Source organism: Cherax quadricarinatus, chromosome 91 (assembly GCF_038502225.1).
Source record: "Cherax quadricarinatus isolate ZL_2023a chromosome 91, ASM3850222v1, whole genome shotgun sequence".
Taxonomy (NCBI): domain Eukaryota; kingdom Metazoa; phylum Arthropoda; class Malacostraca; order Decapoda; family Parastacidae; genus Cherax; species Cherax quadricarinatus.
In genome coordinates, this window is record NC_091382.1 from 8,781,613 (window position 1) to 8,796,612 (window position 15,000).

The window sequence follows — 15,000 nt, forward strand, 5'->3', positions numbered from 1 at the left end:
TTTATAATCATGTGTATATGTATGTCTTATCATCCAAAATAGGTACAGAATTTTATTAATTAATAGTGCATCAAAATTAAGTGTTCCAGTTCCCTGATTAAGCCCTAATGCATTCCAACCCTCTCCCCCCCCCCCCCACAGGAGCTGTATAATAATAATAATAATAATAATAATAATAATAATAATGTCTCAGCTGCATGTGTGAATGTGTTCGTTTAGAGCTTTATATACCCTAGCTTTATGTACCCTAGTTTTATATACCCTAGCTTTATGTACCCTAGCTTTATGTACCCTACCTTTATATACCCTAGTTTTATATACCCTAGCTTTATATACCCTAGCTTTATATACCCTAGCTTTATGTACCCTAGTTTTATATACCCTAGCTTTATGTACCCTAGCTTTATGTACCCTAGCTTTATGTACCCTAGCTTTATATACCCTAGTTTTATATACCCTAGCTTTATGTACCCTAGCTTTATGTACCCTAGCTTTATATACCCTAGCTTTATGTATCCTAGCTTTATATACCCTAGCTTTATGTACCCTAGTTTTATGTACCCTAGCTTTATATACCCTAGCTTTATGTACCCTAGCTTTATGTACCCTAGCTTTATATACCCTAGATTTATGTACCCTAGCTTTATATACCCTAGCTTTATGTACCCTAGCTTTATGTACACTAGCTTTATGTACCCTAGCTTTATGTACCCTAGCTTTATGTACCCTAGCTATATGTACCCTAGCTTTATGTACCCTAGCTTTATGTACCCTAGCTTTATATACCCTAGCTTTATGAACCCTAGCTTTATGTACCCTAGCTTTATATACCCTAGCTTTATGTACCCTAGCTTTATATACCCTAGCTTTATATACCCTAGCTTTATGTATCCTAGCTTTATATACCCTATCTTTATGTACCCTAGCTTTATGTACCATAGCTTTATATACCCTAGCTTTATGTACCCTAGCTTTATGTACCCTAGCTTTATATACCCTAGCTTTATGTACCCTAGCTTTATATACCCTAGCTTTATGTACCCTAGCTTTATGTACACTAGCTTTATGTACCCTAGCTTTATGTACCCTAGCTTTATGTACCCTAGCTTTATGTACCCTAGCTACATGTACCCTAGCTATATGTACCCTAGCTATATGTACCCTAGCTATATGTACCCTAGCTTTATGTACCCTAGCTATATGTACCCTAGCTATATGTACCCTAGCTATATGTACCCTAGCTATATGTACCCTAGCTTTATGTACCCTAGCTATATGTACCCTAGCTATATGTACCCTAGCTATATGTACCCTAGCTATATGTACCCTAGCTTTATGTACCCCCGCTATATGTACCCTAGCTATATGTACCCTAGCTATATGTACCCTAGCTATATGTACCCTAGCTTTATGTACCCTAGCTATGTGTACCCTAGCTATATGTACCCTAGCTATACGTACCCTAGCTATATGTACCCTAGCTATATGTACCCTAGCTATATGTACCCTAGCTATATGTACCCTAGCTTTATGTACCCTAGCTATATGTACCCTAGCTATATGTACCCTAGCTTTATGTACCCTAGCTTTATGTACCCTAGCTATATGTACCCTAGCTATATGTACTCTAGCTATATGTACCCTAGCTATATTTACCCTAGCTATATGTACCCTAGCTTTATGTACCCTAGCTATATGTACCCTAGCTTTATGTACCCTAGCTATATGTACCCTAGCTATATGTACCCTAGCTATATGTACCCTAGCTTTATGTACCCTAGCTATATGTACCCTAGCTATATGTACCCTAGCTTTATGTACCCTAGCTTTATGTATCCTAGCTATATGTACCCTAGCTATATGTACCCTAGCTATATGTACCCTAGCTATATGTACCCTAGCTATATGTACCCTAGCTATATGTACCCTAGCTATATGTACCCTAGCTTTATGTACCCTAGTTTTATGTACCCTAGCTATATGTACCCTAGCTATATGTACCCTAGCTATATGTACCCTAGCTATATGTACCCTAGCTATATGTACCCTAGCTATATGTACCCTAGCTATATGTACCATAGCTTTGTAGCCCGCCATAAAGTGGACAATACAGACCCCTAAGGGTCGATGGGACTGTCTAAGGGGTCGATAAATATTTGGCTGGGGGTCAAAATGGGGTCAGTAAACATTATGTTAAATCTTATATTTTTTCATAATTTAAATAATATCTATTTATTATGAAATTATTATTATTATTATTATTATTATTATTATTATTATTATTATTATTATTATTATTATTATTATTATTATTATTATTATTATTCGTAGTATTATTAAAGTATTGTTTATTAAATTATTTTCACGTAAATGTCTGGGGGTCGATCAACAATCAGAAACTTCATGAAGGGGTCCATGAGTTGAAGAGTTTGGGGAGCTCTGATCTCCAGGGAATAACGTAAACATCTGCGTTGACTTTGGTCCTGCAGAGGTTTCTAATGGATGTTTCGACAGCTATTGCTTCTCTGGATGCCTTGTGAGTGCTTTAGTAACATTCAAGGTAAATTGGCTCCTGGGGAGGATTACTTTGTTGAACGTGGTGTCAGGGACGGCAGAGGTCAGGAGGGCTCGTTTCTTGCAGTCTTGGATGAAGGAGGAAGGAAAGTATGGGTGCGTGAGGGTTTGGTGTTTGTGGTAGAATTCCTAGTTAAGAAACTCTGGGCTGCAGACCAGACATTCTCTCAAACATTAGTATAAATTATCTATAAAATGATAGTCAACTAACAACAAATCACCTCTACTGCCGCTGCTGCTACTACCTCTCCTATTTTTACTACTACGACTAATAATTCTACTACTACTACTTCTACTACTTTTACTACTACTACTTCTACTACTATTATTATTACTACTAATAATAATAATATTAATAATAATAATGATAATTGGCAGGTTCGCCAGCAGCTGCCACTACGGGTATGGACTGCAATACCGACTACGTAATGATTCCTGGTGGTACGGACGATACTGGAGTCTCCAACGACCGGTACTGTGGCCTCGGCTTCCCCAACTCTGTCACCTGTAAGTCCCCAACTTTGTCACATGTAAGTCAATAAGTGTATCCTGTAAGTCACCAGCTGTGTCACCTGTAAGTCAATAAATGTCTCCTGTAAGTCACCAGCTGTGTCACCTGTAAATCAATAACTATCTCCTGTAAGTCGCCAGCTGTGTCACCTGTAAGTCCCCATCTCTGACATCTCTAAGACCCAGACTGACACTCTCCACAAACCATCACACTATTCTCAAAAGACATCAACAGCAAGAGATATCATTGGAACTTAAAATCTTGTCTCAGGATTCACTTCTCGTGTAAGCAACGATACAATTTATATACAACTAAGCTTTAAGAACTTTGTTAAATCTAGTGATAACCTGAACACAAAATATAATGAAATCATTTGCCATTCTGTCACTCATTTTACTCACTGATTTCAGCAACGATGAAGCCTTTCACGCTTTACGTCCACCAAGACTCTGACGAAGCCAATGATGCCGGTAACAGAGGCTTTAGTCTCAGGTACCGACAGATTACCAACTGTTGAGGAGGGAAGGCATCGACAGAGACAAAGCCAGGACTAAAATTTATGAAAGTTGTGTATAAGGAATGCTTTAACAAGATTGTATCTGTTAGTAATGCCTCGGTATTACGTTACTTACCTCCGTCCTCTTCTCGGAGTGGTTCATAGGGCCACTGTAGCTTACACCGTATCGAATATGTCCCAACACCACTATCTTATTGTGGTTTATAGGGCCACTGATAGCTTAAGTCGTATCAAGTCCTACCACAACACGGTTTCGAAGATCATAGAGCTGCTTTTGGGTAAATTTTTCCCCATGAAAACTGAAAAAGAGCTGAGATATGACCTTGACATCTGTCCTTAAAGAAATTTCAACAACACAAGACGCAGCACAAGTTGAAGAACAAGCTAGGTAGGATTTATCAAGATGACTGTAACGACTTGTGCCCTCAAGGGAGGTTCCTTGTCTCTGGTGAGGGGCCCTTGATCTAGAGAATTGGATCTGTGCTCAAGTTCCCTGAATTGAGCCTGAATACCTTCCATCTCCCCCCACATGCGCTATATAATCCTACGGGTTTAGTGCTCCCCCGTGATTATAATTATAATGCAACGACTTCTCCTCACAATTAACAGTAGTGGCACCTTTGAATTCACACCAGACAGCTGCCTCTCCTCAGCCAGCTTACTAACACCAGCTGAGGCCAACTAGACTATACAATGCTGTATCACACAGAACTAAATATCATAACTGAAATAAAAGTCACTTCGACTGACTTTTTGGGGGGATTTTGCCTGGGTAATTTACACGTATGTTACTATGTATGATTACTGTAGTCACTTAAGTGTTACTGTACTTATGTGCACCTGTACCTAAATAAACGTACTTATTTACCTCAATTATCCACACATGTTCTCAAGTCTCTCCACATGATCTATGCGTCGTCAGCTCCCTCCGTCAGCTGACACTCTATGACCCACCCACACGGGTTTAGCACGATTATTTATAAAATTTAAAATATAATAAAAATATCACTAATAATAGTTTATTGTACCAGTTCGTTGGTATTGTATACGCTTCATATTATAATCTCTTCTTACTGTTACTTAGCCGATGTCTCAGTCCAGGATATAATTTCTCCTCCCGCTCCGTGTGCCGCCTGGAGTCTGGAAGGAAATTAGGAGTGATCCGAAAATGGAAGCGGAGTGATTTTAACGTCTCGGGTCAGTGGCCAGAAACAATGTCATCTGAAGGGAAGTGTGGAGAGAGACGCTGGAAGCTATTGCCTTCCTGGCCGGGCTCAGAGAGTAGAGAAGTTCTCGAAACTCTTCAAAGGTATATCAAAGGTATATCCAGCAAGCATATATTAGCCTGATACACATTCCTATGACTTCATATAAAGAAATCCACAGGTAGTAGGTTGTAGAATCGCCGGTATAATAGCCCAGGCCGGGCCCTTTCCAAGTAGTGGCCCGGCCTGGCTCCCTGTCGTGGGAGTGTCTCAGACCAATGTCTACCATGGGAAGAGGTGCAAGTACTTAAAATCCACAGAAATCCGTTGACGTGTGAGCAATGTAATGTCTATGGAGGAATTAATAGGAATATACTAACCAGGATGTAGAGTGCACACACACAGGAGGAGGAGGAAGGCTGGTGGAGAGTCAACACTGAACTGACTCAGGTAAATGTTTGTACTCCTGAATAGGCTGGTATTGAGTGAGTGAGTGTCTTTCTGACTGTGAAGGAAATTCTTCAGGTGTAGGTGTGTGTGTGTGTGTGTGTGTGTGTGTGTGTGTGTGTGTGTGTGTGTGTGTACTCGCTTAGTTGTACTCACCTAGTTGAGGTTGCGGGGATCGAGTCCGAGCTCCTGGCCCCGCCTCTTCACTGGTCGCTACTAGGTCACTCTCCCTGAACCGTGAGCTTTATCATACCTCTGCTTAAAGCTATGTATGGATCCTGCCTCCACTACATCGCTTCCCAAACTATTCCACTTACTGACTACTCTGTGGCTGAAGAAATACTTCCTAACATCCCTGTGATTCATCTGTGTCTTCAACTTCCAACTGTGTCCCCTTGTTACTGTGTCCAATCTCTGGAACATCCTGTCTTTGTCCACCTTGTCAATTCCTCTCAGTATTTTGTATGTCGTTATCATGTCCCCCCTATCTCTCCTGTCCTCCAGTGTCGTCAGGTTGATCTCCCTTAACCTCTCCTCGTAGGACATACCTCTTAGCTCTGGGACTAGTCTTGTTGCAAACCTTTGCACTTTCTCTAGTTTCTTTACGTGCTTGGCTAGGTATGGGTTCCAAACTGGTGCCGTGTGTATGTGTGTGTGTGTGTGTGTGTGTGTGTGTCCAAAGGTTGGACGAAGACTTACTTCGACTAGTGGATGGTACCACTATGACCCCACCTCCTCCTGCTTTGCCTCGCCTGACTACAGTATATAAGCCACGTCTGCGGCCCTATGCTGTACATTCTACAAGATTGATGGACTGAACACATCGATTCCAGGCTGAGGGACTGATTACCTCAAACTACTCCTCTCCTTACACCCTTCTGCTTTGTATTGGACTGATGAAGCCACTGTATGGCGGAACGTTTCCTAAATAAAGATTCCCATATGCTGCATAAGTGTCTCAATCTTCAACTTGTCGGTTTTCAAAACCATTCATCACATCCATGAGCTTTATCATACCTTGTCTTAAAACTATGTACGGTTCCTGCCTCCACTACATCACTTGCCAGATTATTCCACTGCCTGACCTCTCTGTGACTGAAGAAATACTTCCTAACATCCCTTTAATTCATCTAAGTCTTCAATTTCCAATTGTGACTCCTTGTTCCTGTGCCCCATCTCTGGAACATCCTGTCTCTGTCCACCTCGTCTATTCCTCGCAGTATTTTGTATGTCGTTATCATGTCTCCACTGACTCTCCTGTCCTCCAGTGTCGTCAGGCCGATTGTGCGTGTGTGTATGCATGTGTCGTGCTGAATAGGTAAAACTGGTCAATTAACAAGAACTCGTTTAAAATTAAGTCCATTCTAAAAAATTTCTTATACGTTGAAAGATATATTTTTTTCATTTATGTTAATGTAAAAAATTAATAATTTTGTACCAAAAGAACCTTAGAAAACTTACCTAACCTTATTATAACAAGCGCAATTTAATTTAGCCTGATTCAGCTAAATATATTTTAGATAAGTTTACAATAATTTAATAATAAACAAACACAATGAAATATAATTTTTTCGTTAGGTTCAGAAGGAATTTTGCGAATTATCGCATACACAAATTTTCGCTTGTCTTATTCGGCAAGAAGAGCATAAGGGACGTCTCCTCTTGTACTTTCCTAAGGAACATCGGTTATCCTTCCCTTTCTGGGATCAAACTCGATTACCTCCTATTCCTCAGGCTGTGTGATCCCTACGGGTCTAGATTTTCTAACATATCTCGTGATGTCAGGGAATCAGTCCCCTCAAGGATCGTTCCATGATGCTGGTGAAGGGCTCTTGATCCAAGGAACTGAATATGACGTTTTCCTTCATGGACCCCTGATTAATTCGCCATTCCCCGGGGGGCTATATGATCCCTACGGGTTTAGCCCTCCCCTATGAATAATCAGAGAGAAGGTATACATTACCTGGGATACTTCACAACAGAAACAATATTTACTGTCCTTCCTGGGATACCTAAGAACAGAGACTAACAACAGTTACTCTCCTCCTTGGGATACCTTACATCTTAGTTAAAGTCCCTTACAGTCCCTTATTAAGTGGCTGATGTTTCATCCAGTAAGTGGTGGTTGATGTTTCACCCACTAAGAGAAACTAACCGTAACTTCATCAGAGACAACACAATGTTGTCAGACTTGAGGTTCCCACTAGTTGAAACCACATTAGTATCCTGCAATATTCAACGAGACGGTTCTCAAAACACTCAGACATACACATTACTCGTTTAGTCAATAATGTGTCTTGGTAGGTGGAGACGAGGCTCAGGAGAGCAGGGTAGAGCCTAGAGCTTATATAAGGGAGATCAGTGGGGCCGCCTGGACCAGACTTTCTTGTGACTTAGTGTAGTGTACACCTGCCAGACTCTGTCCTCACGATATGAAGGTAATGTATACCTTCCTAGCACCTCTCTTATTATTACTGCTAACTAGTGTGACGTTGTTTCAGGCACTAGTGTAACACCTGCACTCACTAGTGTAACACCTGCACTCACTAGTGTAACACCTTCACTCACAAGTGTAACACCTTCACTCACAAGTATAACACCTTCACTCACAAGTGTAACACCTTCACTCACAAGTATAACACCTTCACTCACAAGTATAACACCTTCACTCACAAGTATAACAACTTCACTCACAAGTATAACACCTTCACTCACAAGTATAACACCTTCACTCACAAGTATAACACCTTCACTCACAAGTATAACACCTTCACTCACAAGTATAACACCTTCACTCACAAGTATAACACCTTCACTCACAAGTGATGATGGTACCAGCACCTCCAGCTTCAACTGGTTCCACTACGAGGTAACACCAAAACATTCCTGCAGAAAGCTTGCTCAGGCCCTTGCCATGGCGTTTTTATTTTCTTAGTTTTCTCAAGACATTCCTCTCCGTACTTCCACCTCTGGTATGGTCAATGCCCTTACCTTCTGAAAGGGATTGCAAACATATCGACGATTCGAAGTAGTTGGAGGCATTTTCTGATATTTCATTTGTTTTAGCTAAAATACGTAAATTATCACACTTTTAGGAGACACTGTACATAAGCTGAGGTACTGGACACATGTGCAATATCTGGGTATCTTTATTTGTCCGGCTGAGGGACTGATTATCTCATCTTTTGTGTATATTTCTACACATTATTTCTTGTATTATACTGATAAAGCCACTGGTTGGCAAAACGCCTGCAAATAAAGAGACCCAGATACTGCACATGTATCTAATTCCTCATCCTAGGAGAAACTGCTGCTGGAATTGCATTTTGTGGGAAAATGAAGCTCCATATCCTTGAAATATTCAACAGACCTCCTGTCTCGTATCTCTGATGTAAATGGCAGGTATTTACACGGTTTCCTTCGACCTAACATCTCGATTTATCAGCGTCCCTTCTGCTGCAGCCACTGGCATACTCTGAGGGAAGATCACTGACAACGAGAACCTCTTTGAACCTTTTCACCAAAACACTGCACTTGGGAAAAGAACCTTATGACAAAGTTAAGATTCAACCTGAACTATTGTCAAGTCACAGCTGGGGCGAGGAAAGTAAAGAAGGTCTAAGGATAGTACTCCAGTACTCTATCTTCCTATCTAAAGAACGGATTTTTGGTGAATTGTTACTTTCGTATTCTCCCTGATAAAGTAGACACTTGTGCAACACTTTAGTATCTTTAAATTCTAGAAACGTTTCGCCAACCAGTGGCTTCCCCAGTCCACTTTAGGGAAGAATAGTTGAAGATCAGGAGTTTGAGGTAATCAGTCCCTCAGCCTGGAGTCGATGTGTTCAGTCCATCAGATGGTTCTCTGAACCATTTATCTACATTATTCTTCCTGTACCTAGACAGAATTTCATCGATTTCGTTGAATCACGTATGACTATCAACTGCTACAAGTTCGACAATAGCTGCTACAGCTAGTGTTTCGGTATGGCATTAGGTTTTCCCTTTAGCACCATGCTATCCCATAGCTTCATGGAATACCATGAGACAGACAAATTCCACAAGAGGATTCCAAGTACCATAAGAGGTTTACAGTCCGTCTATGATATCCTGGTGTTAGTTCCATGTGGCTCAACATTCAGAATTATCTTAGACAAACCAACGGGGCTGAACCTGCAGCCACGTTTACTGTAGAGCTCGAGGAAAATGACCAACTCCTATTCTTAGACGTCCTAAGAAAGGTGCCTGATAGTGATACCTTCTCTTCTAAAGTGTACACTGAGTCTACTAGCAAGGATGACTCGCTAGGCTCTTGTTCCATAAACAACCCAAAGTACTGACTGGATTCTTAAGTGTCCTCCTCACACTGCAGTTTACTGTAGTGTAAGCGCACCTGTGGCAAGACAGTGATGGAGTGAATAATGATGAAAGCTCTTTTTTTTCGAGCCACCGTACCTTGGTGGGAAGCGGCCGATGTGTTAATAAAAAAATAAATCCTTGAGGAAGGATGTTCCTACATCCTACATACCTCTACGTGTCTTTATTTCTCCACGTTCTTCATCCACAACTGCAGACGAAGATCATAGGCTGTCTTGAATTCACTGAAGACAGGTACTCTTCCCATGTGGTGACATGGAAACACCTTAGAAGCACTTGCCAAGAGCGACATTAACATGGCCACTATTGTGGAAACGTTTGTGACTTGATAAAGCCCACTGTGTGGGCGAAACGTTGTCAATAAAAGATCACATTTCACTTCCTTTAATGTTTTTATCCATTTTGTCGGTATTTTATTTAATTTCTTTCCTGCTACTATTTGTGTCTACCTTACCCCATGCAGAGGTTGTGACAAGAAATACATGGGAGAGGCTGGAAGAAATGTATCTGTTAGGATCGACAAACATGCATGAGACAGAGGGATGATCAAAGTAATATTTATCTATTACATGGTGACACCAAAATGGAATGAAACCCAGCTTCTCATGAGAGATCCAGATTTAAGAAAACACATGCTAGATAACATATACAGTCAGACAAAATGCAGAAAGTTACAACATATCAGTCATACTTACATGCAGAAAAGAAGTTTGTGGGTATATAAGGATGAGTACCGAAGGGAAGACGAACAATTTTTGCAAAGATAAGGGGATGAGGGTGATAAGGGAGAATAAGTTAGTATATGAGAGGTTTTTAAAGTGATATAGAGAGAGCATGCATCTTACATATGCCTTAGCTCACCTGCCTCGTGAGACAACAGTCAGTTGACCTCATTAAAGTTCACCATTGACCTTCTCCACCTCTATGATTCAATATAGATTAACTCTCGTGACCTCGCTACTGTTCAGCACTACCTGATCATCCTATATTCTTTTGTTAAGTAATAATATACTACAGAATAGACCCTATACGGAACTAATCATTCGACGACCCGTTTTGGTTCCAATAATAATAACAACAACAACAACAACAACAACAACAACAACAACAGCAACAACAACAACAACAACAACAACAACAACAACAACAACAGCAACAACAACAACAACAACAACAACAACAACAACAACAGCAACAACAACAACAACAACAACAACAACAACAACAGCAACAACAACAACAACAACAACAACAACAACAACAACAGCAACAACAACAACAACAACAACAACAACAACAACAACAACAACAACAACAACAACAACAACAACAATAATAATAATATATAACAACTTCTCTTGTTATTTTATTCATCAGGAAATAACACAAGTATCTCCTGACACGGGTCTTTACCATTTTTTACGACCCATTAATTATTTAAAGTTATGTTTCTCACCTGGAGAACACAAGGTCCTAAGACACAAACATTCCTGTGATAAAATATTTTATATTATTTTCTCACGTGTGTCTCTTCACAGAGAACTTGTAATCCCCAGTAACACTGACAGATAACATAACTTCACGAAAAATGGCCTGGTGACACCAACAAGATGTGGAAAAAGACATTTATGTACAGTTAAGGACATTTATTAGAGGAAATGTTTCTCTGGTAAATGTCCGGAACTGTTCATAAGTGTCTTTTTCACATATAAATTTATGGTCATTTAACCCTTAGTAGTTCTCCTTATACAGATTTTTTTTCACTGTTGTGTACTCACCTAGTTGTACTCACCTAGTTGAGGTTGCGGGGGTCGAGTCCGAGCTCCTGGCCCCGCCTCTTCACTGTGTGTGTGTGTGTGTGTGTGTGTGTGTGTATTCACCTATTTGTATTCACCTATTTGTGGTTGCAGGGGTCGATACTCAGCTCCTGGCCCCGCCTCTTCACTGATCGCTACTGGGTCCTCTCTCTCCCTGCTCCATGAGCTTTATCATACCTCGTCTTAAAGCTATGTATGGTTCTACCTCCACTACATCACTGTGTGTGTGTGTGTGTGTGTGTGTGTGTGTGTGTGTGTGTGTGTGTGTGTGTGTGTGTGTGTGTGTGTGTGTGTGTGTGTGTGTGTGTTAAATATACAAATAATTTCCTCTTTATTTCCACCCTTGGCAGGTGGTGTTGAGGAGCAGTAAGGTTGGGGTGGTGTGGGTGGCAGTTGTGATGATGGGTGGCATAGTGGGCGGTGTTCTAGCTGGCCCATCAACACTAACTCATCATCAACAAGAACAACAACAGCCTCAACATCCAGACACAACTGAGGTCAGCCAAGACACACACAGCCAACAGCAGAGAGATGGCAAATGTAAGTGAAAAAGTCGAAGAAAGAACACATGTTTGTATTGTAAATATAAGTGTAAGTGTAAGATTGAGAGTACAATTTGTCAGTTATGTACTCAGACTAAAGTAAGCATGAACGGCTCGAACCGCGTCTGTTAACTGACGGTCCAACGCACTACCGTCTAGCCTAACCCAAGCCTCTAACAGGAAAGATTTAGAGGTAATACTTACTAAAAGTATGTTTATATAGGTACATGTATGCATAAGTATAATTATCATACATAGTAATCACAAGTGAAAAAAAAATAGTGAACTCCCAAGTACATACACAATGGTTGTTTTCCATAGTAACGACAAAAAGCTTTCACCATCATTCACTCCATCACTGTCTTGCCAGAAGGGTCACAGGACTCAAGTAAATGTTACTTTGCTCAGGTGATATCACAGCATGCCTTCTCCTCGCTGCAACATTCAAAACATTCTTTACCATCACACATCCTTGTCTAAGGCCTACTTTTACTGGGACTACCTCCTACACCATACACTTGCAACATCTGTGAAAAAAAAATAGTGAACTCCCAAGCGATTTCGTGATTTCTTACATTATCAAGGACCTTGATAATGTGAGGAAACGCTTAGAAGTTCAGTATTTTTTCACAATGGTTGTTTTCCATATAGTAACACATGTATAAATTTTATATGACCGGTAAACAATACCGACAAGTTGAGAAAATTTAGACACATGTGCATCTGGGTATCTTTATTGTAGACGTTTCGCCATCCAGTGGCTTTATCAATACAAATTCTAGGACATGACTGGAGACAGTAGAACTATATACAAAAGACGAGGTAATCAGTCCCTCAGCCTTGAAGATGGTGTTAAGAGCACCGTGGTTGTGAAGATTCTGGACCACAGGTAAGATGCTGCGTTATACTGGCGGAAGATGGACGGCATAGTCACTGGTAGGCGGGAATCCCCAGTGGAAGTAGGTCATACCTGAGGCACAGGTTAGTGGTGGTGGTAGTAGTAGTAGTAATCATCGAGGTAGTAGTAGTCGAAGTAGTAATAGCAGCTGTGAAGAGGTAATGTGGATGTCTCCAATCATGTCCTAGAATTTGTACTGATAAAGCCACTGGATGGAGAAACGTCTAAAATAAAGATACCCAGATGTTGCACATGTGTCTTAATTTTCTCATATGTGACTTATTTACTTTGGGGTCCTTGTCATATCTTATTATTTATGATGTTTAGATAAACTGATGAAAGTGACGATAATTCACATTAGTGAAATGTAACGAAGATGATGGTGAAGGTAATGAAATTTTCGTTAATTACTGTCGATATTGGTGTTTTTTTTGCATTTATGTAAATAAAGGCGCAGAAGAATTGTACACTAACTACATTAATGCCCCAGAGGCATGAAAAAAAACATGAATAAGACCGGTAGTGCCAATGAGAGCGTTTAGAATACACACTCTGTGATGTATGACTCTTGGCTTGTGTATACACAGAGAATTGACTTTAATCCATACTTTAGGGATTAAAGTATTCTTAACTGTTAGTGAGCAGGTTACGAGCAGCCTTAATCATCTTGTGTAGTCGACAGGATTCAAACCCCATGAACCGAGTACTTCTAGAACACCAGAAAAGTATCCAAAGCACCTGAAGCAATACACAAATAACCCGCACATAAAAAAGAGAAGCTTACGACGACGTTACGGTCCGACTTTGGACTTTGTCAATGGTCCAAGTCGGACCGAAACGTCGTCGTAAGCTTCTCTCTTTTATGTGCAGGTTATTTGTGTATCGTTCCAGTCACGGTATTGTGCCTTTTTTGTTATTTTAGTTACACCTGAAACAAAGACGAATATACACCAAGGAAACGTCAGTAGCCATTCGACTAAAGGAAAGAATAACTAAGCCAAACACAGCACAAGACTATATGTGGGACTGGGTTAAGAGGCCTAATTAAGCCAAACACAGCACAAGACTATATGTGGGACTGGGTTAAGAGGCCTAATTAAGCCAAACACAGCACAAGACTGTATCTGGGACTGGGTTAAGAGGCCTAATTAAGCCAAACACAGCACAAGACTATATCTGAGACTGGGTTAAGAGGCCTAATTAAGCCAAACACAGCACAAGACTATATCTGGGACTGGGTTAAGAGACCTAATTAAGCCAAACACAGCACAAGACTATATCTGGGACTGGGTTAAGAGGCCTAATTAAGCCAAACACAGCACAAGACTATATCTGGGACTGGGTTAAGAGGCCTAATTAAGCCAAACACAGCACAAGACTATATCTGGGACTGGGTTAAGAGGCCTAATTAAGCCAAATATAGCACAAAACTATATCTGGGACTGGGTTAAGAGGCCTAATTTAGTCAAACACAGCACAAGACTATATCTGGGACTGCGTTAAGAGGCCTAATTAAGCCAAATATAGCACAAAACTATATCTGGGACTGCGTTAAGAAACCTATTAAGCCAAACACAGCACAAGACTATATCTGGGACTGCGTTAAGAGGCCTAATTAAGCCAAACATAGCACAAGACTATATCTGGGACTGGGTTAAGAGGCCTAATTAAGCCAAACACAGCACAAGACTATATCTGGGACTGGGTTAAGAGGTTTAATTAAGCCAAATACAGCATAAGACTATATCTGGGACTGGTTAAGAGGCCTAGTTAAGCCAAACACAGCACAAGACTATATCTGGGACTGGGTTAAGAGGCCTAATTAAGCCAAACACAGCACAAGACTATATCTGGGACTGGGTTAAGAGGCCAAATTAAACCAAACACAGCACAAGACTATATCTGGGACTCGGTTAAGAGGCCTGGTCATGGACTGGGTCACGGGGGCGTTGACCCTCAGAATACCCTCCAGGTAAGATCACAAAGTTTCTCCTGAACAGAGAAATTTGCTCATCAGTGGACCAGGAAGACGAACCTGGAGGTCATTACTACGGTAGTTTTTCTTTATACTGATGCAATGTACAGATGCGATCCTGCACTAAAACTTCTTCC

At 40.7% G+C, this 15,000-nt stretch overlaps 3 protein-coding genes across 3 annotated transcripts in view; 2 read left to right on the forward strand and 1 right to left on the reverse strand.

Annotated features, from left to right (window-relative positions):
- The window catches only part of LOC128704837 (uncharacterized), an 18,378-nt gene extending 13,333 nt beyond the window's left edge, over positions 1-5,045 (forward strand). The window contains exons 6-7 of the mRNA XM_070104415.1: positions 2,953-3,081; positions 3,496-5,045. Of these exons, the coding sequence (XP_069960516.1) occupies positions 2,953-3,081; positions 3,496-3,602 (236 nt within the window). The 3' untranslated portion in view covers positions 3,603-5,045. The remainder of the gene's footprint in view (positions 1-2,952; positions 3,082-3,495) is intronic.
- LOC138855363 (uncharacterized) overlaps positions 1-15,000 on the reverse strand; it is a gene marked incomplete at its 3' end in the record, with an annotated part of 151,521 nt that overhangs the window by 54,804 nt on the left and 81,717 nt on the right. The gene's annotated exons all lie outside the window — the stretch shown is intronic.
- The window catches only part of LOC128704853 (uncharacterized), a 25,002-nt gene continuing 17,641 nt past the window's right edge, over positions 7,640-15,000 (forward strand). Inside the window, exons 1-2 of the mRNA XM_070104416.1 lie at positions 7,640-7,692; positions 11,799-11,988. Coding sequence (XP_069960517.1) covers positions 7,687-7,692; positions 11,799-11,988 — 196 coding nt within the window. The 5' untranslated portion in view covers positions 7,640-7,686. The remainder of the gene's footprint in view (positions 7,693-11,798; positions 11,989-15,000) is intronic.